This window comes from Candoia aspera, chromosome 5 (assembly GCF_035149785.1).
Source record: "Candoia aspera isolate rCanAsp1 chromosome 5, rCanAsp1.hap2, whole genome shotgun sequence".
Lineage (NCBI taxonomy): Eukaryota > Metazoa > Chordata > Lepidosauria > Squamata > Boidae > Candoia > Candoia aspera.
Window position 1 is genome coordinate 15,296,365 of NC_086157.1, and position 26,434 is coordinate 15,322,798.

Consider the following 26,434-nt stretch of genomic DNA (forward strand, 5'->3'; position numbering starts at 1 on the left):
GCCAAATGGTCCCTTCTGAGTGTTTTGGACCATAATTCCACATTCTACAGCCTGCATGACCAACAGTGAAGATGGCTGGTGGTTACTGGAATTTAATTTGAGGCATACTAAAATTGAGGAAGCTTGCTCTGGGTCAAGAATTTGAGAAGTGCATGTATAAATCTTCTTGCTAGGTTTCCATATATATCTTTTAGTTTGCTCAATTGAGATGACTGAAGACAATATTTCTTTGTGAAATGGTCTCTTTAGGACTTCCGATGGGTATATGGCGATCTGAACAGCTGTGCTCCCGGGCTTCGTGGGCAGAACTGACAATGCGGCAGTTTTTTGTGGACTCAGGTTTTCCCTGAAGTCCTGGAGCATTTTCATGGATAGAAATCACTCAGAATCATCCTATCTGTCCTCCAGAACGGTGTCTTGCAGCCAGAGGATCACAAACAGCATTCGTGCTAATCTGGTAAGAGATGCTGGCAGGCTGGGACATCACCATTTCCAAGCCATGCTGTAGCCTTAAGATTGGCCACCCCATTTCTAATTCACTCAATTTTTTTTTAAGTTTATGTACCCTAAGAGAGGCTTTCTACAACAAGGAGAAGCGATCTCTCTTGGTGCTTATCGTTATTTTTGGGATTAATTTTTAAAAATCTTTTAAAGTTTTGGCTTGTTTCCCATCCAAATACTAAGGAGGATTGAGAATAAATAATTGCCTCCCTGCTATTATTTCTGTACTGAATTTGAAGAATTTAATATTTTCCTACACGTGGAATCTGCTGTTTTGAATCTTCAGCTTTCTGTTGCCACTTTCCCTGGGAGCTACCTATTAGCATACTTTCACTTGTGTCAACATCTTTTGGAAATTTTCCATTAACTCCTACTTTCACTAGTCAAGTATCTAGGGGGTGCTAAAATCTACTGCCTGAGACATGGAAGATTTCAAGCAGACTTTCTCAGAGTTCCGTTGTGAGCTTAAGCAGTTTTTTTTTATTCCTGTCAAGCTATTATGCAAGATCTTTGGGACATTGTAGAAAACATCAGCTTTAAAATGTGTCATCTGGCTGGGGACATCATGGAAGTAGTTGAGGAGTTCAACAATGATAGAAATGTTTCTACTGACAGCGAGATTGAGGCTTTTGATGAACTGCCAGATGAAGACCAGATTGTGGAGTTGAAGGAATTAAAGAGTCAGATCGAATTGCAAACCATAAATGGAATTGTTTTTCTGATGGAAAGTTATAGGAAGGAAGAGGTTTTTCTCTATGGGAGGTTTTCTGCTGAGAAGTCTGAGTTTTAAGGGGGGCAGTTGAGCTGTTTTATTTTTTTATGAAAAATGTGCTGTGTGTAATGTGGAGATAGGTAAATGCCTTGGTATATTTTAAAGTGGGGTAAGGATTTAAGAATGTTCATTTGGATTGCTTTAAAGGCTTGTTTGACTTCATTCTCTTTTAATGACTTGGATTAAGATTAATAAAGTATAAACAATATCTGGTTTTAGGTTTAATAGGATGAAGATTGTTATAATTGTAGTATTAATTATAAGAGCAGATAATTTATATGTTTTTTAGTTTGATCTTTATTATAGTGGACAGAAAAGTATAGAATAGTGGTAGGAAGGAAATAATTAAATGTTTTGGGGAGGAGTTGATTAGGAGGTTTATATATTTCTTTTTCTTTTAATGTAAGGGGAGGGAGCAATTGTATTTAGTGATTTTTGTAATGAGCTAATGGAATGATTTATAGAAATAATGTGATTTTGGTTTGACATAGAGTAAGGGTTTGATTATGGAAATTGCTGTATATTCTTGCTGTTAAAAGTCAGAAGTCACCTCTTTATGTAATCTTCAAAATTCTTTTTTTCTTGTGTTTTCACAGCTTAATTTTTCTTCTTTTTGTAGTTTTATCTTTGCTTTAAATCTAATAAAATTCTTACCAAAAAAAGTGAAATGGTCTCTTCATTCTATAAAGAAAGCAGGGCTGTATGCAGCACCAAATTGCTATGTTTTTAATGCACCACACAGATTTGTTATTTATTTACCACTACTCATCTGAAAGGTTTCCTAATGTGCAAGAACTGTCGAATCAAGTAATAATAAAAAGGAAAAAAAGTTTAGAAAGCAAACAAATGCTCAATCAGAATAGGGCCCCTTCTACAAGGTAAGCTGTTCCATCCAACTCTTTCTTCAGAAAGATAATGTAGAAAAGCAAAGGAATTAATTTCTCAGTATCTTTGTACTTTTCTTAGTAACCCTAATGTGGATTACTCTTCCTGTTCTGAAATCTTTCTTAGTGCCAGGATTAAACATTTTATTCAAATATTCTTAAAATCTAAAAAAACAACTTTAAAATCTTACAAAAGCTAAGGTTTTAGCAGATTCAGTTGTAATACACTTTTTTGCATTTTAAATAAAGAAGCATCAGTAGCATGCTCACAAGCTGAAGCAATTTTTTTGCACTCTGTACTGGGTGAGATGAGTTTTTTCACCCCATCCTGACCACTGCAGCCAGATCGCAGACAACTGGTCCAAAGTATCTTTTCTGCTTTGATATTGAACTGGTTCACATCCTCTAGGACTATCATAGCTGGGCTGCAAAAGTCCAGGTGACTCCTGGATACCAGGAAGAGTTAAAGTTTTCTGTGCCTCTTTGAGGTCCCTGCGTGGTCATCTGGATTTTTGCAGATACTGTATCTGATAGTCGTGTCTTTGGGTTTGAATTATTTTCCTTCCTTCAAAGATAATAACCATTTTGTGATTGAGGCAGAGTACAAGTTGATAAATAAATGACCAATTGGCAATCAATGCAATTCCTACAATATACATTTTTAAAATTGCTTTGCTTTATATAACAGAGAAGAAAAAAGAAAAAAATATAAGAAAAAAGAATAAGAAAAAAACAATGCAGTAAGAAAATGAATTATATCAATACAGACTACTCATACATATCCAGATTAAATATATGGATTTTTTTACAATAACAGTTTCAATAACCATATTTCATTATAATTATCCACACATAATCTATGGGCAACTTGTTCATAAAATGCAAATAAGATCAAGTCCATGGGGTAATTGGGGCCATAAATTTATTTTTCCAATGTTGAAGAACTAATCTCTTGGCAATAATAAGAATTCATTTCAATTGTCCAGCTGTTAATTTCCACGTACTGTAGTGGGTATTTAATTCAAAAGAATGCGTGCATCTAAAATATTAAACATTGTCTCAAAGTCAAAATAATATATGTAATCATTTCTTTCCAGAGCATAGTAACTTCAGGACATTGCAAAAACATGTGTTTTGATGAAGCATTATTCTGATTGCATCTCCACCAACATGATTATTTGATTCTGTTTCTGTACAAACACAATGGGGTCTATTAAGTTCAAAATATCATTTTTTGTTGTAGATGTAATCTAAGGTCTACTGAATTTTTTGATATTAAGGTTAAAATGTTTTCTCAGTGTTTAAGCAAAATAGGGGAGTCAGGTTTCTTATTCATTCAGTCTTCAAAATTTGCATATCAACACAATTTATTGAAAACAGAATATATAAAAACTGATTGTGGGCTTTCTTGTCTCACAGGATTTAATGATCCCATCTAATAAGTTAGATGCCTATGAGTCTGAAAATGCCACTGGTCCAAACTGAGATGTCAGTAAATGTTGCAATTGTAAATACTGCCAGTGTGTGGCAACTGACAAAATGATATTTATCTTATAACACAGAAAATTAACAAAAAATCATGTTATCATCCACTGATTGATCTAATATTCCAGCATCCATCCAAAAATTCCACAAACCATTTTAATCAACTTGATAAAAGATCTGGATTACCTCATAGCATCAATTTAGCATGAGAAAAAGGACCAAAACACATTTTTCCAGAAATTATGTTTGCAAATCAATATAAGCATAAGAAAAGACACAGCAAATTATTGTATTTAGAATCTTGTTGTTTATTTGTTCGGTCGCTTCCAACTCTTTGTGACTTCGTGGAACAGCCCACGCCAGAGCTTCCTGTCAGTTGTCAACACCCCCAGCTCCCCCAGGGACGAATTCATCACCTCTAAAATATCTTCTATCCATCTTGCCCTTGGTCGGCCCCTCTTCCGTTTGCCTTCCACTCTCACTAGCATCAGCATCTTCTCCAGGGTGTCCTGTCTTCTCATTATGTGGCCAAAGTATTTCAGTTTGGCCTTTAATATCATTCCCTCAAGTGAGCAGTCTGGCTTTATTTCCTGGAGGATGGACTGGTTTGATCTTCTTGCAGTCCAAGACACTCTCAGAATTTTCCTCCAACACCACAGTTCCAAAGCATCTATCTTCCTTCTCTCAGCCTTCCTTATGGTCCAGCTCTCGCAGCCATATGTTACTACGGGGAATACCATTGCTTTAACTATGCGGACCTTTGTTGTCAGTGTGATGTCTCTGCTCTTAACTATTTTATTGAGATTTGTCATTGCTCTTCTCCCAAGGATTAAACATCTTCTGATTTCCTGACTGCAGTCAGCATCTGCAGTAATCTTCGCACCTAGGAATACAAAGTCTTTCACTGCTTCTACATTTTCTCCCTCTATTTGCCAGTTATCAATCAAACTGGTTGCCATAATCTTGGTTTTTTGAGGTTTAGCTGCAAACCAGCTTTTGCACTTTCTTCTTTCACCTTCATCATAAGGCTCCTCAGTTCCTCTTTGCTTTCAGCCATCAAAGTGGTATCATCTGCATATCTGAGATTGTTAGTGTTTCTTCCAGTGATTTTAAGTCCAGCCTTGGATTCCTCAAGCCCAGCACGTCGCATGATGTGTTCTGCGTACAAGTTGAATAGGTAGGGTGAGAGTATACAAACCTGCCGTACTCCTTTCCCAATCTTAAACCAGTCCGTTGTTCCGTGGTCTGTTCTTACTGTTGCTACTTGGTTGTTGTACAGATTCTTCAGGAGGCATACAAGATGACTTGGTATCCCCATACCGCTAAGAACTTGCCACAATTTGTTATGGTCCACACAGTCAAAGGCTTTAGAATAGTCAGAAAAACAGAAATAGATGTTTTTCTGAAACTCCCTAGCTTTTTCCATTATCCAGCGGATATTGGCAATTTGGTCCCTAATTCCTCTGCCTTTTCTAAACCCAGCTTGTACATCTGGCAATTCTCGCTCCATGAATTGCTGAAGTCTACCTTGCAGGATCTTGAGCATTACCTTACTGGCATGTGAAATGAGTGCCACTGTTCGATAGTTTGAACATTCTTTAGTGTTTCCCTTTTTTGGTATGGGGATGTAAGTTGATTTTTTCCAATCTGATGGCCATTCTTGTGTTTTCCAAATTTGCTGGCATATAGCATGCATTACCTTGACAGCATCATCTTGCAAGATTTTGAACAGTTCAGCTGGGATGCCGTCGTCTCCTGTTGCCTTGTTATTAGCAATGCTTCTCAAGGCCCATTCAACCTCACTCTTCAGGATGTCTGGCTCTAGCTCACTGACCACACCGTCAAAGCTATCCCCGATATTGTTATCCTTCCTATACAGGTCTTCTGTATATTCTTGTCACCTTTTCTTGATCTCTTCTTCTGTTAGGTCCTTGCCATCTTTGTTTTTGATCATACCCATTTTTGCCTGGAATTTAGCTCTGATGTTTCTAATTTTCTCTTGTCCTTCCTATTCTCTTGTCTTCTTCCACTTCCGCGCATTGCTTGTTTAAAAATAATTCCTTATCTCTTCTGGCTAGCCTCTGGAATTTTTCATTTAATTGGGCATATCTCCCCCTATCACTGTTGCCTTTGGCTTTCCTTCTTTCTTTAGAATTTAGAATCTAAAACAGTCCAATTAAGTATAAGTGTTATATACAAATATTCCAAAAGGGTCCAGGAAGGAGAAGTTGTACTAAGTGAAGACATCCAAAATTTTGTACTGGTCAAAAGATAAGCATAATCGTATAATTAAAGATTCAGAAAACCAAAACCATCATCTTTAACTGACAATTGCATATTCCTGAAATATATCTTTGGAATTAAAGAATTCCATAGAAATGTATAGAAATTTATGAAACAGTGTATTAGTTTTTGAAAATATTTTCTCTACATACTGTACACAGGAACCTGGGAATTACATTCATTTGAAGAGTAGGGCAAAGGTTTAATGATCCCCATCTATCAATATCCAGAGAAACCTCTTTATGTATATTATTTATGTTCAGTGTAAGTATTCGAGACACATTTCTTGGAAAAAGAATACTTAAATTCCCAAAATATACTGGTTAACAGGGTGGGACCATCCTGACCTTGGTGGCATACAGTTCCAAACTGATGAAGCTGTCTGACTGAGGCTAGGCATTTAAGGCCTTGGGCTGAGGCTGGGGGACCAAAGGAAAGGATTGGCATCAAATACCCAATCCCACTTCTTCTGTAATAACCTGCCCCCCCTGCTTTCCACCATACCTTCTTCTGCCCATCACTACTTCACCCTCCAGTACCCCTAGCTCCCCATACAGGGCCTTCCCAGCCTTCCAGCACTGATACCTTTCTGGTGGTGCTTCGAAGTTCTCCTGAAGATGATCTGCCTTTAGCATATTGCTACCCCAGGAGAATGGGCCATGAGTACCCTCTGGCCTTTCCCCACCCAGGGACTCCTTTCACTGAATCCCATTCCTACCCACCTCCTTCCCTGGCCCTCTCTTGGGAACTGGAGCAATTCTCCATACTTCAGTTCTTGGGATTTCCACTGTCTTCCTCTTATTTTTCTCCCCAGGTGGAGGAATGCTCATTCACTCTGAAAGCCACCTTCCTTTCCTCCTCCTCCCAGAGTTGGCTCTGACCTGCTTCTGCTGTCTCCTACCAAACAACCCAAGGAGTGACTGCCCCTTTTCTTGTTTTCCCCTAAATACGGCAGCAGTTGCCATAATGTTCGCAAAACTATATAATGGCAAAAATCCAGATGACCACTAGGCAAGCTCTGTTACAAGATATAAAGATGTTTACAAGTAGCAACTCCATCTTGATAGAATCTTAATTAAAAATAACATACTGACATTTAATTAATGTAATTTAAAAGCAACCAAGGGCCTAATATGATGTGTGAACCAGATCCTTGTATAACTTATTTGGCCCTGTGTAATAGGGGTAGATGTGACATTTGAGGGGCATATGGGCTGTGTTTGCATGACATACTGGTCTCTGGTTATCTTAACCATAGTTTACTCAGTTAATCAAGTTGCCTGGGTTCAAGCAACATACACGCAAATAGCAGGTTTTTCAAAATAGACAAAAACCCTACCTTGTATTTCTTACATAACTGAGGCAGGGCATCGACAGCATTGCTTACTTTATCAGGGGCAGTGACATAGAGGTGCCCTCCTCTGGAGGTTTCATATAGATGTTAAACAGGAGCGGAGAAACCCTGGGCCACCCCACAATACAGGGGCCGAGGGCTGGACCTCCCGCTCCCGGTCACAGAGGTAGGCGCCTCTCAAAGTCACTTGAGTTGTGCGCTATCCTCGCCCCGTTAAATCTTGAGGCTCGCTCAGGCCGTGCTATAGTGAAAGGGCGGATTACCAATTTATTAAGTGTTATAGTCTGAGGAAAAGAATGACGATTACAAAGGGGATAGGAGAAGAGAAGGAAATAACAAGCCCTTCTCCACAAACACTCTCCGAATCACAGCCAGCTCCTCGCCGCCAGTGCATGCCCCTTCTCAGCCATCAGTCCCGGGGCGACGTGCGCGCGTGGCCTCCCCGCGCCCCCACTGCTCGTCAGGTCCCTCCCCTCCGCGCGCGCCGGCTTCCCCGAGCCGCCGCTGTTGCGTTCGTCGCCGATTGGTCCAAGGAAAGTTCCAATGGGAGCCGCGAGGCCAGAAGGCCGGGCTGAAGGAGGCGGGAGCGCGCCGGGAAGGAGCAAAGGGATTGGCTCGCGGGAAAGAGAGGGACGGGGTCCCGGGCTGGGCTGAAGCCTTGCGTGGCAGCTGCTCCGGGCGATTCCTTTTTTGAAAGGCAAAACTCGAGAGGATCATGGCCGGGCTGGTGCCTGTTTTTGTGGCCGGGATGCTCTTCCTTAGCATAGGTCCGCGAGGCGCCGAAAGCGCCTCGCGCAAGGCGGTGACTGCCTGGCTGGCGGCCAAGTGGCCGGCGACCCCGCTGCTCCTGGAGGCCAGGTGCGTGCCTGGGTGGGTGGGTGGGTGGGTGCGTGCGTGGAGGGGTAAGCGCCAGAACTGCTGAGAATCAGTCCGGGAAAGCAGAGGCACACGCATGCCCTCTTCCCGGGAAAAGCTTCCTCCGCTGTTGGCATCGGGCGGGATGGCCCCTGGGCTTGTAAACGCAACCTGCCCTCTTCCCCAAATTGCTAGGCAAACGAGGAGGCGAGAAAAGAGTTAATCCAGTGGAGCAAGTTGCAAGAGGTGGGAAAGCGTTGCACAACCTTCCCTAGGCTAGTGCCTTCCAGATGTGTTGATATTACAACTCTAATTATCCAGCGGTTCCAGTTTGGAAAGGCTTCCTTAAGTTTTGGAATGCCTTGTGGGTGAACGGATGAAGAAGCTCGTAGACTGAGATGCAGGGTATTTATTTATTGTTGCATTATTATCCCACTTTTTGTCTAGAGAGCTCAAGAAGACTTACATGGTCTTCCCATTAGCAACCCACACACAAGCCACAGTGACATCGTGCAAACTGGGTAATTTTCATCAGTTGCATCATGACACAAGGGACATGCAGTACATTACCCACATCATTTAGACAATGACATCACAACCCGTGTGATGATCACCCCCTCTCCCCCATGGGTCTCCTCCCAGCCTATCCCTGCCGTGACCCCTTGAGGTAGGTCAGGCTGAGGGAGAGTAATTGACAAAAAAACATACAATGATTCCATAATTACAGTGGAAGCTTGAATGTGGGTCTCCCTGGCCCAAATCCAGCGCCAATCATTAGACAACTTGGATTGAATACCTTCTCCAACTGTCCTAATGAAACACCAGATTGAGCAAGCAAGGGCAGAGTGCCTTAAAAGTCTGGTTTTGGATTACATGTGATGATGGAAGTTCACTGGATGCTTGGAGCTAATCACTCTCATTCCAACCCACTTCACCAGGCTTCTTGTTTGAGCTACATGGAGGAAAAGGTGACATACAAAAGGAATAAGTGCATTAAATTATTTGTCAGCAGATATCCATACTGTATCTGTTGTGTGCTTATTTCTGGGACCTATTCCAGGATATTTCCCAAAGACTGAAATTTTAGGAAGATTACTTCAAAATAAGAGGCTTGAAGTTGCAAACCACTAATTAAATAGTATAGATTATTAATTTCCAAGTTTTCTTATTTTCAGCCTTCCTTCAATATGTTTATAACATTTTAATCACCATGCTGCTAGTTCCAAAAAGAGGAGACAGTCAAATGGTGACTGGGTGTTTTTTTAACAGGTCCTGTAATGGGGAAAAAATCCACCACAATATTTACAGAATTCAAGTGATCCGGTGACATGGCTATCTGCGGGCTTGGGAAAAGTGGGCAAATGTGTCACAACACTGTCACACAAATGTACCTATTTTGTATTTGTGTTGTGACATGTGACATCAGGGCAGAGCTGCTGTCATTACATCACAATGTACAGTGTGTTTCACCTTTTTGATGAAACCCCCTTTTGCTGTAGAAGTCTTGTCCTGTGAACCTGATTCCAATATCATAGGACCTACTTCCTAAAAACTGATGTTCTCTGGATATGTTGAACTCCCAGAATTCTTAGCCAGTATAGTCAACAGATATGCTGACTAGGAGTTACAGTGTAACACATATGTGGAAGGCATTATGTTGGATGAAGTAACAGAATGTTAGAAAAAACACTTCATTTTACAAGACATAGATGTGAAAAGTTGCTACTTTGATGTTGGTTCTTGATATCATGTTTTAATCTTGGCCTAATGCTACTTTACATATATGTGGATATGAGCACACCCGTTTATGCATTCAGTTATGTTTAAACTAATCCTCCCCTGTGATCAAGAATGAAAAAATTACTTGATACTGTATAGGTAAGAAATATTCTCTGGTGCTCAGATTATGATGTATTGCCTAGCAATCAGTGCTGTTCTCTTTGGCAGCTTGTTCTTTCCACTGCCCTCAAAATAGATGCAAGCTATGTCTCAGCAATAAACAAGTCAGTAAGCTGTCCTCTGAGATTCTTTTTAAAAGTTTGATGTTGGTTGAAGAGTTTGCTTCAGTTGACAATGCATACGGTGTTGTATTTTCAGTAAAATAAATAAGAAAAATCCAGTTGATCATTTAACTTTTGATTTCGTTCTATTAATGTAGGGTAAACAGGAGAAATTAGAGAATCTTTTTATCAGCTCAGCTAATACAGACAACTGTGATTGATGCTGAGAACTGTAATTCATCCACATTTGAAGGACTACAAGTCCCCACTCGCTTCTGGGTTGGATCCAGAATGAGTTAATCACTGAAATTGATAATGCAAGATTGAATCATATTGAGTTAGCATGACCAACTGTTGGCTAGATATACAAATTGCATTCATCAATGATTTATTATTCAAGGTATAGTGAATAAATTACAGTTAGTTGAGTTCATACAACATGCTGAGTCAAAGCCAAGCTAATCACATTATGGCTGTGTGTGAGCCAGTTAATTGTGTGCAAAGATGTTTATACTCTTAATTCATTTTGAACAGTGAGAGATAGAAATGGGATGTAGAATAAAAATATTATTCAGTGAATTAAAATGTTCTCTCATGGATTCTATCTCATTGACACCCAGTGAAATCTCTGAACATGCAAAATATACAGATTTTGATTCCAAATCTCTTATATTGAATCAGCAGTCTATATTCAGTAGTCTCAAATGTTACAAATGCTGTATATGTGGAAGAATGAAGAACTTGTACTTCTCGTATTGCAGTATTCATCAACTCAGTTTATAATGCTTGCTTGTCTAGTGAGTTCTCGGCCAACTGAATGCTATAATTCTGAATTATTTTTGTGATGGTGAATATTATTAGACTCAATAATTGCACCTCTATAAAAAGCCTGTTAAGAGGAGTTTGCAGAGCAGTCCTAAGCATGTTTTCTCACATAGCCGTTAATTTCAAGTAGAAAACTGTCAAGATGCATTTGACAGGATTACGGCCCTATTGACTGTCTTTTGACTTCAGTATGCTACAGCTACATATGTCTTTTTTCAGCACTTCTCACTCTGACTTGGTTTACTAGCTTGTAGTCTAGAAACCATTCTATACAACACTATATAGTTTCATTTTCCCTATAAAGTGTTCATTGTTCTTTCGAGGTAAGTGATAGATTACATCCTGGTAAATACTTAGATTTTTTAAAATGTATCTGTTATGAACTATATTAATTTTTTAAATATACATTTAACAGTGAATTCATTGCAGAAGAAAGCAATGAGAAATTCTGGCAGTTTTTGGAAACGGTGAAAGAACTAACAATATATAAAAAAGGAGGTAAGCAACTTGTCAAAATCTTTCTGTGAATAGCTATATAATCTCAAGTTGTATTTCAGTCTGGAGTCTGTCACCAATGAGTCAAGTTTCCTGAGATAGTTAAAAACATCTTGGACAGAAAATCCAAAGGAAGCATCTCTCTTCCTAATGTCTGCTGTATGAGATGAGGTGCCTCGCCCCGGACACAGAGAAAGCTAGCCCTATATTCAGGTCTTCATTAAATATCTGGCAATATGTACTTATGTTCTCACTGCCATTGTATTTATCCTTCATCATATCTTTAGTTTTCAGAAGTTTTCTTCTTTTACAAAATTTTATTTCAACGTATTTTAGATACAGATGTTCTAACTTGAAGGGGGGGAGAGAAAATATTATGGAAAGAATATTCATATAAAGAGTAAAAAGTGCAAAAAAAGAAAATGTAAAAAAGAAGAAAGAAAAGAAAATGGGAAGAGTGAAATAAAGAAAAAGAAAATATACTGTATGTATAAAGAAGTGACTTCCAGTCTTCATCACAACAGGTATAAACAAGTTTGGTAGCTCTTCACCCCCTATAAGGTTACAAACAGATATCTCTTCTTCCCATAACCCATCCCTTATCTATAAGCAAATCCAAAAGACATCAACTTTTCAATCCTGATGTTAGCAAAAGGTCCATAAAGGATTGCCAGAATTTTATAAAAGCATGTCTTATTTTAACCTTGACTAAATAAACCAACTTTATATTTCTTTCTTTTACCTCTGAAAATCTTAATCTTTAGTTCATTCAAATATTGCCATAGGATTTGATCTCTTTTCAATTCTTCTTTGTCCCATCACATAGGCTTCTTCAAGGCTTTAACAAGCCTCTTTTGTAAATCCAATAAAAATACATTATCCAGGTCATTCTCTTGGTTTATCATTTGCATTTCTCCTTTAATTTTTAAAACTTCAACCAGCTTCTTTTGTATATCCAGTAAAGAGTCCTTATCCAGGTCATTCTCTTGGCCTGCCACTTGTATTTCCACTTTAAATACCTTCTTTATCTTGTAATCCACACTTTTTTTTAATCCAGTATTTCTGATTCCACTATTTCTGCATCAAGCAAAATTTGTTTCACATCTGTCATTCCTTCATTAACATCATTTAAACACAGTCTATCCATAGAAGCAGACATCGTTACTGATATTGTTAATGTTGTGGCTGCTAATTTCTCGCCCCATTCTTCAAAGATTTCCTTTAATATTTTAAATGTTTTGTGTCATTTTGTAAATCCCAATCAGAATCAAAACCAAAGGCAGATTTTTTTTTCATTTTGCCTGGTATCTTTATTTCCCTCTAGTGTCTAGTTTATTTACTTTTTGTATAAATTTTATTAAAAGTTTAGAGAGAACATAAAAACTAACACAAACAAATACAGAGTAAAGAAAACAAAAAAAGAGGGTAAAGAAAAAAAGTGCAGAAAAAAAGGTAAAAAGAAATAGAAAAAGCTTCCGATTTCCTTTGCAGCAAATGTAAGTATGATTACAAAGTTATCTCTTACTCTATGATTACAAAAAAGCTCACTTTTTTGTATTGTCTAATTTTTTTTCTAATCATCAAAACCACGAGTCATAAGTGCAATTTTTTTCTGTTTCATGAAAAAAATCTGTAAGGGGTTTTCAGTCAGCCATAAATGTAGATACTGTCTTTTCTGTAATCAAGGAAGCCAATTTAGCCATCTCTGCAAGCCTCTAGTGTTTAGTTTAAATAATAAGGTCTCTAATCTCTATTATCTCTTTCATATAATCTCAGTAGACAAAATAATTCTGGTTCCCATGAAAAGTTGTTTATTTTATATAGTTAGTTCCAAAACCTTTTAGTAAAAGTTTCAATATTCCAAATGTCTGGACCCTTAATTTGTTTGTAACTTTCTTGGTTCAAAATCTTACTTAGCTTTTTGCCATTTATTTCAAATTCTTTAAGTTCTTATAGTTAATTTTTCTTTTGTTCAGATATGAAGATAGATTCACCAGGTGGCTTTTCAAACTTGTCATTCTGAAGATCTCTAATAGCCTTAAAATAGTTAAATGTGCAATTTCTGAAAATGATTAGAAGCAAGGTTAGCAAACTTAGTGTCCTTTAAAGGGCTCCGCCGCAGTTGTCAGCTTGATGATTGATCCCTTTGTCTCCTGGCACTCAAATCCACGGACTGCTGTCTTGCAGTCTCCTCAAGAGGAGCAACTGTCCAGAGCGCATGTGGATGATCTCCTGTCCTCTCCTTGTCTGGAGAGGTTCCAAAGAACTTGTCTACTCACTGGTTCTTTGGGCTTTGCTGCGGTCGTTGTCTCTGTTCTCCACAGAGATGTGTTTAGCTTGCCATGTCTCCACTGGAAGTCTGGGAAGAATATTCTTTTTAATCTGATAATAATCCCTAGCTCAGACTTCTCCAGTTGTTTGGACTACAGCCCTCATCTGACTGGAATGAAGGGCAATGTAGTTCCAAGTATCTCAAGGATACAACTTCGATGAAAGCTGTCCCAGTCATTCTACAACATCTGGCATCACCTCACTATTACTCTGCTGACTGTGACATATATGGTTTTTACATGTATAGCAACCCAAAGCAGGAAATGTGTACTGAAACAGATCCATGGAGCACAGAGTCATTACAGGACAAAGTTGAAGTGAGTTGCCCTGGATTGAACAATAATTTAAGTGGCTTATTCTATTTTAAGAGATGGTATAATACTAGGACTTGTAAAATTATGCCCTTTATGTTCTAACTCAGACCTTTTGAGTAAGATGCAGATTTTTGTAAACAAAACAAAACAGAACAAAACTAAGGATGATTGAAAATAAATGTTCCTGAGTTTCCTATAGAAATCCTCTATAGGACACTAAGAAGTCAGATGCAACACGAAAACACTGTTTCTTCTTTTTTCTAGTCTCATTTTAATTTCTGCCAATCTAAAGACTATATAAAAAGGAAATCATTGGTTGGAGATGAATTTCTCATCTGTACTGATGCCTCTGTTTGAAAATTTGAGGAGGGACTAGCCCAAAGTTACCCACCAAGCTTCTATGGCTGAGGGAGGACATGAGCTTGGCTCTCATCAGTGCCTGTATTAACCAGTATATCAAACTTAGGCACACTTGTAGTGCAGATCTGCTAAATGAATGTACACAATCTCTTTGGCAGGTCTAACTGTAGCAAATAACAGTGCTTATTTTTCCTTTGCAAATGATGAACCTCAGTGTGAATTGGGCTATATGTGCCTGTACATTTATTTCTGTGGCTACTACAATTGGTGTGACTACCGTTAGAGCATGGTATACCCCATCATGTATACCCCAGGAAGCTACCCTGGGAAAAAAATAAGATGTGAATTGCCCTCAAATTCACTATCAGCTGACTGTACAAAGCAATATATAGACTATAGAACATAGTACAAACACAATATATACAACACTGTGCCAGACCATGCCTCTGGAGGCCTGCCTAGGTAAATCATTATATGTTTTCCACAAAGCAGTTAAGATTATTTAGGTCAGGCAGGCTTTGATTTATGTTTTGTGTGTATGTGTTGATATTTGCTGGTGAGGCTAGGTTTCTGATTTTACTGATTTTTACTGATCTTGATTTTATGGTGTCTCTCTTGGTTAAACTTTCAGAATTTTCGAATGGGGAGTATATGAATGAATGAATACTTCAATTCAATCAATTTATTGTTTTGACCACTGATCATAACAAACTGAATGAATAAATAAATAAATGAGTAAAAACATTTTTTTTTTCTAAATTACTCATGCCAAATTTTTATACTTATTTTAGGGGTTTTCATACTTCTTCCTTAAATTCCAAGGGGGTTGTTCCCACACTCTTTGTGGGAGTCAGCAGTCAGAAGGCCTTTTGTCCCCTGTGATTTTTCATTAGTTAACTGCTGTTCCCTTTACCTCTCATCTCTGACTGCTCGTACTTGGCTGGCCAATTGTTGATCTTTTGGATGCTTGCTCTCTTGAGCTATATGCCTGAACATCTTTAACCAAGCCATTTTGCTGTGCCTTCAATGCCAGAATGGACTGGGTTTTCTTGAATATACTTTATTATGCAAGATTTAAGAACAAGTTGTGATTGTACATGTGACAGATTTGCTTTACTGTGTTTGCATTTAGTCAAGCCCAGATATTGGGTTGAACTGAGAGCGCTGGTCAGACCCCTTGATGGCTGAAAGTTCTGAATGTAAAGTGATAAAAAAAATTAGCTCTATATTTAGAGGCAAAAAGTTTAATTTTGCTATGGGAATCAAAAGCGTGAAAGTGAGAATTATGGTCAAATTTCAAAATGTTGCTAACTCTTTTAATCATGCTGATTAGAAGATTGTGCTTCTAATGATCTCTTCACTCATGTAAATCTGGATTTGCTTGAATGTTAGGGAAAATTTATTTTTTTAATAAAGCTGTAAAGTTATTTTTGTAAATCTCAGTTGATCATATTCAAGATTATATTCAGTCAAGCTGCAACAAATTGTCAGCACCCAGAGACCATATAAAGGAAATGGTAAGGGTTCATATTCTAGGGTTTTCCACTTGCATCTATTTCTAGATCTAATGGAATCTTTCCAGTATTAATTGGATTGAAATGGCATACATACTGGGAATCACAGCAGGTAGCAAAACCTAGCTGATTGTCAGCTCCCATGTAGACCAGACAAGAAACACAACAAGATGGGCTAATTCTATTTTTATTGTAAGGCTACATTAACAGCATCTTTCAAGTCTGAAAGAACTAATCTCCCGCTGTCTCTTTTTACAGCCTGATAAGTTAGGGTGGATCCTTTCTAAGTTTCTTTCTGCACCCGTTATGCAGCTGCAGGCTCCTCCCCCTTTTATCTGATTCTTCCCTAGGCAGCATCTCTTCCCCTCCCTCATGACTGATACTGAAAAAGCTAAGCAAGTCAGACATGATTAATACTGGGATGGGAGAATATCAGGAAACGCTAGGGCTGTGGGCTACATTGGTTAGTCAAAAAAGGAATCCTGGAAGAAGGTAATACAACCGCTTCTCTTTGTTGTTTATTCATTTAGTCGCTTCCGACTCTTCGTGACTTCATGGACCAACCTACGCCAGAGCTTCCTGTCGGTCGTCAACACCCCCAGCTCCCCCAGGGACAAGTCCGTCACCTCTAGAATATCATCCATCCACCTTGCCCTTGGTCGGCCCCTCTTCCTTTTGCCCTCCACTCTGCCTAACATCAACATCTTCTCCAGGCTGTCCTGTCTTCTCTTTATGTGGCCAAAGTATTTCAGTTTGGCCTTTAATATCGTTCCCTCAAGTGAGCAGTCTGGCTTAATTTCCTGGAGGATGGACTGGTTTGATCTTCTTGCAGTCCAAGGCACTCTCAGAATTTTCCTCCAACACCACAGTTCCAAAGCATCTATCTTCCTTCTCTCAGCCTTCCTTATGGTCCAGCTCTCGCAGCCATATGTTACTACGAGGAACACCATTGCTTTAACTATGCGGGCCTTTGTTGTCAGTGTGATGTCTCTGCTCTTAACCATTTTGTCGAGATTTGTCATTGCTCTTCTCCCAAGGATTAAGCGTCTTCTGATTTCCTGACTGCAGTCAGCATCTGCAGTAATCTTCACACCTAGGAATACAAAGTTTTTCACTGCTTCTACATTTTCTCCCTCTATTTGCCAGTTATCAATCAAGCTGGTTGCCATAATCTTGGTTTTTTTGAGGTTTAGCTGCAAGCCAGCTTTTGCACTTTCTTCTTTCACCTTCATCATAAGGCTCCTCAGTTCCCCTTCACTTTCAGCCATCAAAGTGGTATCATCTGCATATCTGAGATTGTTAATGTTTCTTCCAGCGATTTTAACTCCAGCCTTGGATTCCTCAAGCCCAGCATGTCGCATGATGTGTTCTGCGTACAAGTTGAATAGGTAAGGTGAGAGGATACAGCCCTGCCGTACTCCTTTCCCAATCTTAAACCAGTCCGTTGTTCCGTGGTCTGTTCTTACTGTTGCTACTTGGTCGTTATACAGATTCTTCAGGAGGCAGACAAGATGACTTGGTATCCCCATACTGCTAAGAACTTGCCACAATTTGTTATGGTCCACACAGTCAAAGGCTTTAGAATAGTAAATAAAACAGAAATAGATGTTTTTCTGAAACTCCCTGGCTTTTTCCATTATCCAGCGGATATTGGCAATTTGGTCTCTAGTTCCTCTGCCTTTTCTAAACCCAGCTTGTACATCTGGCAATTCTCGCTCCATGAACTGCTGAAGTCTACCTTGCAGGATCTTGAGCATTACCTTACTGGCATGTGAAATGAGTGCCACTGTTCGATAGTTTGAACATTCTTTAGTGTTCCCCTTTTTTGGTATGGGGATATAAGTTGATTTTTTCCAATCTGATGGCCATTCTTGTGTTTTCCAAATTTGCTGGCATATAGCATGCATTACCTTGAAAGCATCATCTTGCAAGATTTTGAACAGTTCAGCTGGGATGCCGTCATCTCCTGCTGCCTTGTTATTAGCAATGCTTCTTAAGGCCCACTCAACCTCACTCTTCAGGATGTCTGGCTCTAGCTCACTGACCACACCATCAAAGCTATCCCCGATATTGTTATCCTTCCTATACAGGTCTTCTGTATATTCTTGCCACCTTTTCTTGATCTCTTCTTCTTCTGTTAGGTCCTTGCCATCTTTGTTTTTGATCATACCCATTTTTGCCTGGAATTTACCTCCGATGTTTCTAATTTTCTGGAAGAGGTCTCTTGTCCTTCCTATTTTATTGTCTTCTTCCACTTCTGCGCATTGCTTGTTTAAAAGTAATTCCTTATCTCTTCTGGCTAACCTCTGGAATTTTGCATTTAATTGGGCATATCTCCCCCTATCACTGTTGCCTTTTGCTTTCCTTCTTTCTTGGGCTACTTCTAGTGTCTCAGCAGACAGCCATTTTGCCTTCTTGGTTTTCTCTTTCTTTGGGATGTATTTTGTTGCCGCCTCCTGAACAATGCTGCCAACTTCTGTCCAGAGTTCTTCCGGGACCCTATCTACTAAGTCCAGTCCCTTAAATCTATTCTTCACCTCCACTGCATATTCCTTAGGAATATTAGTGAGCTCATATCTAGCTGATCTGTGGGTCTTCCCTAATCTCTTTAGTCTGATCCTAAATTGTGCAAGAAGAAGTTCGTGATTGGAACTACAGTCAGCTCCAGGTCTTGTTTTTACCCACTGTACAGATGTCCGCCACCTTTGGCTGCAAAGGATGTAGTCAATCTGATTTCAGTGTTGTCCATCTGGTGAAGTCCATGTATAAAGCCGTCTCTTAGGTTGTTGAAAGAGAGTGTTTGTTATGCAGAGTGAATTGTCTTGGCAAAATTCTATCAGCCTATGTCCTGCTTCGTTTTGTTCTCCCAGGCCATACTTACCTGTAATTCCAGGTGTCATTTGACTGCCCACCTTAGCATTCCAGTCTCCTGTGATGAAAATAACATCTCTTTTAGGCGTGTCGTCCAATAGGTGCTGCAGATCCTCATAGAACTGCTCTACTTCAGCTTCTTCAGCATTTGTGGTTGGGGCGTATATTTGGATCACTGTGATGTTAGATGGCTTGCCCTGAATTTGAATTGAGATCATTCTGTCGTTTTTTGGATTGTATCCAAGCACTGCTTTAGCCACTTTACTATTAATTATGAAGGCTACTCCATTTCTTCTGTGGTCCTCTTGTCCACAGTAGTAGATCTGGTGGTCATTTGATGTGAAGTGGCTCATTCCAGTCCATTTCAGTTCACTGACGCCCAGAATGTCTATCTTTAATCTTGACATCTCACCAATAACCACATCCAATTTGCCCTGGCTCATAGATCTTACATTCCAGGTTCCAATGGTGTGTTGATCCTTAGAACATTGGATTCGCCGTTCACCACCAGCACCGTCGGCTGCTAGCCGTCCTTTCGGCTTTGAGCTAGCTGCGTCATGACGTCTGGGGCTAGTTGAACTCATCCTCTGTTCCTCCCAAGTAGCATTTTGACCATCTTCTGACCTGGGGGTCTCATCTTCCGATGGTATACTGACATATCTCTGGTTGTACTGATCCATTTAGTTTTCACGGCAAGAATACTGGGGTGGGTTGCCATTACCTTCCCCAGGGATCACATTTAGTCTGACCTCTCTGTCATGACCTTCCCGTCTTGGGTGGCCCTTCACGGTTTAGCTTATGGCATCATTGAGGTGCTCAAGCTCCAGCACCACGACAAGGTAACGATCCTTTGCTGAAGAACCGCTTCTGTAATATTGCCAAAAAAACTACATGACCATGTCCTCAAGGGAGATCTATCTCTTCACACTTATCTAGAGCTAGTAGGTAAAAAAACTAAATTTCCTTACAACTCCCTCCATTTCCCAGGACTCTACATGTTCTCAGTATCTAAAGGCAAAGAAGGAACAGGCAGGTGTAGTGGGTGGACTTCAGACTTAGAGTGTGTCCTAAACTACAGTAGATGTTCTCTCGTCCCCATATCAAATTGTTACATGTTCAAAGTGCTTTATTCAGTAAGGCAAAGTCCTTAAATGTTTCAATTGTTTTGAGGGTGGTGCTTTCAGGTTAATTGTTAGTCCTTCAGGACCTGCCCAGGTGTTCAGTCAGGTTTGGAACTGTAATTGCTATTTATTAAAAGATAGTCGTGTCCATAATCACTTTGTAGGAAAAAAAGCCCTGTTTTTGTTTCCGTCTGTTTATCCTGCCTCCAATTCTACCTTGTGTTTTTCACTTTTACATGTGTGCCTTCATGTTGTCATTTCATCCACATTACAGGTCTTTTCATTTGGCAAAGTGATTATTTTTGCTATTTTTAATCTGCCCAATAACCCAGGTTATGTGGGAGGATTACAGAGTTACCTGAATTGTGAACAGTGTGTAGAAATATTAAAAAAAACAGGCAAACAGAAAAATAATGAAAACAATAAAGGCAATTAGTAGAGGTTACAAAGGGATTTCACATCTATCTTAGGCTCGACCACATAGACATAGAATTGGAAGAAACCAACTCCCTGTTCAATGCAGATCCACTAGAACAGTGTTTCTCAACCTTGGCAACTTTACAATGGGTGAACTTCAGCAAGGCTGGCTGAGGAATTCTGGGAGTTGAAGTCCACACATCTTAAAATTGCCAAGGTTGAGAAACACTGCACTAGAGCATCTCTAACAGATGACCATCCAAGCCTCTGTTTGAGCTGCTCTAGTGAATGAGAACTCACCAGTTCATGTGGCAGCCTGTTCCACTGGCTGACAACTCATACACTCCGGTTCTTCCAAATAATTAACCTGAACCTAAGTTTTAACATTGCTTCAAGTCATGCCCTCTGTAGCAACTCTTGCAGCTTTATAGCATCACTCTAAGGCAGTTTTTCATGCTCCCCTGAAAGACTTTACCAGGTAGTTATACCCATGTCTCTTCTTCAGGCTTTCTTACTTGGCTACTTCCATTCTTCTTCCCAGCCCACAACTATAAAGTTGAACACTGTGCTATCAGGCTGCTGATGTTTGAAAGCTCCATAAATATTTTGTTTTACCCAGATATTTATATTTTGCTTATATTTCTTTTCTTTTTTAATACAGTCTCGGAACACTCTTATTACAATTTACTCCTGAAGAAAGCTGGGCAGTTCCTGTCAAATTTGCAGATTAATCTTCTGAAATTTTCTCTCTCCTTACGAGCATTTTCTCCAACTATTCAGATGTTTCAACAGGTGTGTAAAATTGGCTGTACATGCTAGGAACCTGAGTATGATTACAGTTCTCAGGTTATTTTATATGAACCACCCCAATAGAAACTTTTTAAAAAAATAGCTCCTTTTAGTGGCTGCCTTCACTCAGCAGTTCTCCTGCAGATGCTTGCCATGTCGCTTAGATGACTTTGATGGCTCCCTTAGTCTCCCTTTGATGGCTACCTTGTAAGCAACTGTCAAGATGAGTCCCTAAATGTGATTAGAGGCATCTGAATGACCTCTTCTTCCAGGGCTTTATCCAGAGTTTGCTCAGAAGTGGATTTCCAATTGGCCTCTATAATTATTGAGAGATCCAGGAGAACCTATTACTCTGAATACAAGTTCTCTTCATTTTATATCTTGTGGAAGAGTAAGGGAAGGTACAGTTTGGTGTCTTTTAGGTGAATCCTGTGGGTGTCTTAAAAAGCTAAGAACAGAGATCAGGGACTGGTGTTACTCCAAAAACTGCTGAATTACAACTTCCAAAGTCCCTCACCACTGGCCCTGTTGGCTGGGACAATGTTCCTCTTGTAAAAAGCACCTTTGTTTCAAGTCTTGAGTAACTTTGATTTCAAGACTTTTGCCTGATTCCACAATAGGAAACTACATCTAGAAAAAGAAAAAGTCTGCCTGAGCCTGTATGCAGAAAAAAATCCTTTACTGTTTAGAATTAACCAATTTGCTTTTGAGGATATGAATTTCTAGTTTGTTTTTACTCTGTGCTACAAACTTCCAAGAAACCTATAACTGGTAGATGTTGGCATACAAGAAGGTCATATTTGTAATTAGCTGGATAGAAATATGACAACCTCAAGTATGTTTCAGAAATTCACAAAATCTGCTTTTGAAAGTTGAACTTTATAAAGTGCACTGATATTATGGAAGTATGTTGAACATTTGTTTAAAAGTTTGCATACAAACCTCTCTAATGTTCTTTTGCTAAACTAGTGATATTGATGATGGTTGGAGTCTGTAGAAATTGATACACTGTTCTTCCCGGGTTTTGAATTTTTCATTATGTTCTCCTCACATGCTTGGTATTTAAACACAATGAGATAGCAGTTGATGAACTGTTTTAATCAAAGTAGGCTACATTATTTGTAATATGAAATGAAAATGTATTGGCTGGCTTGAATGTAATTGCTGAAATATTAGATCGCAGCTGATGAGCCTCCCCCAAGAGGTTGCAGTGCATTTGTGGTTATCCATGGGAAAAGCACCTGTAAGACTAACGAAATTAAGAAGCTTCTGAAGACAGCTGCATCAAGGTAAATGTAGTGAGCTATATTGAATGGTTTTTAATTTTTTTTTTGAAGCTCCTTACCCCATGCAAGATGAACATTAAACACAGTGATATGGGTAAAATCCAGGGCTTTAAAACAATACGGGTTGTGTGCCAAATATTATCAAGCAAGATAGGCAACATAGATAGGGGGCACATTTTGTTCAAGAGAAAAAATATTCTTCCTCTAGCATTAGACTTTCAACCAAGCATAAATTCAGCTGCAGTTGGAGCTATTTATTAATCTGTAATGACTATTTATTTGGTCCATGTTCCCAAAGAAGTATTCATGTTGCAGGATAAATAAAGTAGCTTCATTGCTTTGTTGGTGCTATTCTGCAACTAGTTATAGTCCAATACCTAAGTACCATATGGTAGTCCCCATCAACACAGTAGGACTAACTTTGGTGAAGGTGAGTTTTAGATCTGCACTATTATATACTTTGCCAGTTGCCCCTTTTTTGGCATATTTAACTGAAGTATCATTCATGCTGAGCTGAACAGTTATTTTTTTCTTAACCCAAGGCCCAAGCCATATCTGTTCAAAGGAGACCATAAATTCCCTACACTCATGGAACCTGCCCTAGTAGTGATCCTTTATGCTGAAGTGGGTACAAAAGATTTTGCCACATTTCACAAAGTCCTATCTGAAAAAGCACAAAAGGAGGAATTTGTTTACATTCTCCGACATTTTGTCCAGGTAGGTATATGTGGAAATGTTACTGTTAACGAACATTAAAAATATAGTGATTTCCTTTCACGTTTCCAATGCACTGTAGCATTTAATACTTAATTCTTTCTTTAAATTCCCAAATTGTGTTTTGCAGAGGGTACTGCAGGTTGACCATGATGCAGGTGCCAAAATATATATATTTTTTTGAAATGGACAGAACCTCACAAAATGGCCAAAATCTTACAAAATCTTGTGACTTTTGCTGATATTGCCAGTTTTCACAATATCACCAAATACATCATAAATGAATTCTGTCTCTGGATGCTGCATTGTTGACCTCAGTCCATAAATGTTTCCAGTGACATTTTGGTCTATATACGTGAAAAGGTCGTATACCATTGTTTTACCCAAAAGATGGACACAGTACTTTCTCAAGAAGCATTAACTGTACATGGGAAGGGAATCTTGGGTTGAATAATGATTCAACTCATGCACAGAGACTACTGTACATACAGTATATTCTTTTTATAATGCCTAGTTAAGACTGAGGAATACTAGTGAAGATTGTTTTCAGACACTGATTTCAAGAGCAATGTTAGAAATGCCCAACATTAGAAGAAATGTGTTTTATGTTAGCTATGGTTATAACCAATATATATATATCTAATGCTACACTGTTATTAGAATGAACCAAAACAAGAATGGATCATTTGTGAGGAAGAGAAAGTGTGTTAAGCCTCAGTATGCTTCATGTCTCCCAATTGTGGCTAGAAGCTTCTACATACTAACAGGCTGGATCAATCACTACATTAAGCCATGATTTGTTTTCATGATTTTTTTTGTATAAGCCATAATCCTTGCAATTGCCCAGTTAATATATTTCTTGTGTATTCTCCTGTCTTTCTTCTGGTTGGTAGGGGGATACATTTTTTTTTCCTAAGTAATAGTAATACTTCCCAGGTTGTCCTGTTCTTTACTACTGGTATGTTGGGAAACTCTATACTTCCTTCTTCCAGATGATGCTTCTTGAAAGGCCAGGGAGAATTAGTGCTGCCTTAGATGCCCTTGATTGAAAGGTAGCAATCAATGCATCCAGTCTGCTGGATTCAATTTTGTAAGCCATTCTTTATCTGTTTTGGCATACTGATGCCTACAACACACAGTTTGGGGGATGGAATTAAAGTGGTTCTTCATCCTATGTGCGTGTACTTAATCAGAAGAAAATTCTATGTGTCCAGTGGTTTTTACTCCCAGTTAAGCATTTTTAAGTCCTGCTTTTGTCAGCAATTTGGTGCCCTGCATTCACAGTCAGCTAACCACTACTTAATAGCAGCTATATTAATCATGTCTACACAAGTCTTGCTCAAGGTCTTCAATTTTCAAACAGGTTCTGTTACACCAACTGGTCAAGGAATCAGTAGTTCCTCCCATGTCTTTGGGAATGCTGTTGCCAAGGATAAGTCAGTTACAGGGAATACTTTATTTCATGTGATCTAAGTGAATAAACAATATTATTCATTTGAATTATTAGCTACCCACATCAAGTAACTCATAGGAAAACTGAATATTCTGCAGAATTACATAATTGGCTTCACTCTTGCTTTGTTAGAATCTTTATTTTCCATTGTTTCTTGAATTCACCTCTTTTCCTCTTTCTGCCCCCAGGAGGCATTTGTGATGTTCTTATCTTATTAATTGGCCCCTGGTATTCATTCACAAAAATAAGAAATCCACTGTGGTACAAGGTTCCTATTTTATTTTTTTGGAAATTAAGTCTCCAAAGATGGGTGTTAGTGTTCATAGTTATGTGATCAGATTATTATAATTTTGGCTCAGATTTTCAAAGACAGTAGGACATAAATAGAGTTTGGTTTTCAAAAGTTATCAGAGTTCATGTTTATCATTAAATCAGATGCCAGCTGTGATTTCATTATCAGTTACTTGTTTATTCGTTTAGTCGCTTCCGACTCTTCGTGACTTCATGGACCAACCCACGCCAGAACTTCCTGTCGGTCGTCAACACCCCCTGCTCCCCCAGGGACAAGTCCGTCACCTCTAGAATATCATCCATCCATCTTGCCCTTGGTCGGCCCCTCTTCCTTTTGCCCTCCACTCTCCCTAGCATCAGCATCTTCTCCAGGGTGCCCTGTCTTCTCATTATGTGGCCAAAGTATTTCAGTTTTGCCTTGAATATCATTCCCTCAAGTGAGCAGTCTGGCTTTATTTCCTGGAGGATGGACTGGTTTGATCTTCTTGCAGTCCAAGGCACTCTCAGAATTTTCCTCCAACACCACAGTTCCAAAGCATCTATCTTCCTTCTCTCAGCCTTCCTTATGGTCCAGCTCTTGCAGCCATATTGTCATGTTCCCCGTTGCAAGGCATAAGTGCATCACAACGGGGAACATGCACATCAGGAAAGAGGAAGGGATAACCATTATCCTTTAAACACACACATCATCCCTTAAGCACCCAAATCCATAAATAAATCAACAGGACAATAGAAACGCACCTCGGACAGGATCTGGAAACCATTGACAGATCGGGGGAACTCCCACCCATTACCCCGGGGGACGCACCTGCACCGGACGAAGGCAAGGAGACAAAGGGGAACGTCGGAGATCGCCCGAATCACCCATCTTCGGACCCATACCAACGCTAATCACCCATCCGGACCTGGCTTGGGGGACAATAGGGGGTGGAGGAGAACAAGGTCCGCCACCGGGGTATAAACGGGAGACCCTGATACCACACCCGCATTCCCGTCTTTTTCTCCGCATGCATTCTGCTTCAATAAACCCGGAAATCCTTAAACCCTTTAAGTGAGTCCGTGTCTTATTCGGAGCAAGGCTGCCCTGACATAAAGACGGGAATCGAAAAAAAATTTTTCCACTAGCAGCAGTCCAGAGCCAATCTGTGAGGGAACCAAGCTAGTGATGGAAGATTGCATCTCACGGTGAGGCGGCTACCCAGCGACTGGCAACAGAACGCCCATCCCCACGAACGGAAGGTGCCCGAGGCCCCGACGGCATGAGGACCAGGTGAGCTCGGGATCAAGTTCGGAGGGGGAAGCGACGACGAACGCCACCTGTGAGTCCCGTGGCATGTGGGCTACCATTGACGAGACAGGGGGTTCCTCACCTGGATCGCCTGGAACCCCGGAGGAACCGCGGGACGTCCCATCATCCACGGCGTCAGGAACCGAAGGAGAGCGGAGGGGCGACCGCACCAAGAAGGGCTCGCGAATGGCAGCATGGCTGAGCGTGGTCGAGGAAAAGCTGGAGGCGATG

At 39.7% G+C, this 26,434-nt stretch overlaps 1 protein-coding gene across 1 annotated transcript in view; it reads left to right on the forward strand.

Annotated features, from left to right (window-relative positions):
• Positions 1-7,924: 7,924 nt before the first annotated feature.
• UGGT2 (UDP-glucose glycoprotein glucosyltransferase 2) overlaps positions 7,925-26,434 on the forward strand; it is a 78,426-nt gene continuing 59,916 nt past the window's right edge. Inside the window, exons 1-5 of the mRNA XM_063304651.1 lie at positions 7,925-8,137; positions 11,375-11,457; positions 21,044-21,174; positions 22,348-22,460; positions 23,000-23,174. Of these exons, the coding sequence (XP_063160721.1) occupies positions 7,995-8,137; positions 11,375-11,457; positions 21,044-21,174; positions 22,348-22,460; positions 23,000-23,174 (645 nt within the window). The 5' untranslated portion in view covers positions 7,925-7,994. The remainder of the gene's footprint in view (positions 8,138-11,374; positions 11,458-21,043; positions 21,175-22,347; positions 22,461-22,999; positions 23,175-26,434) is intronic.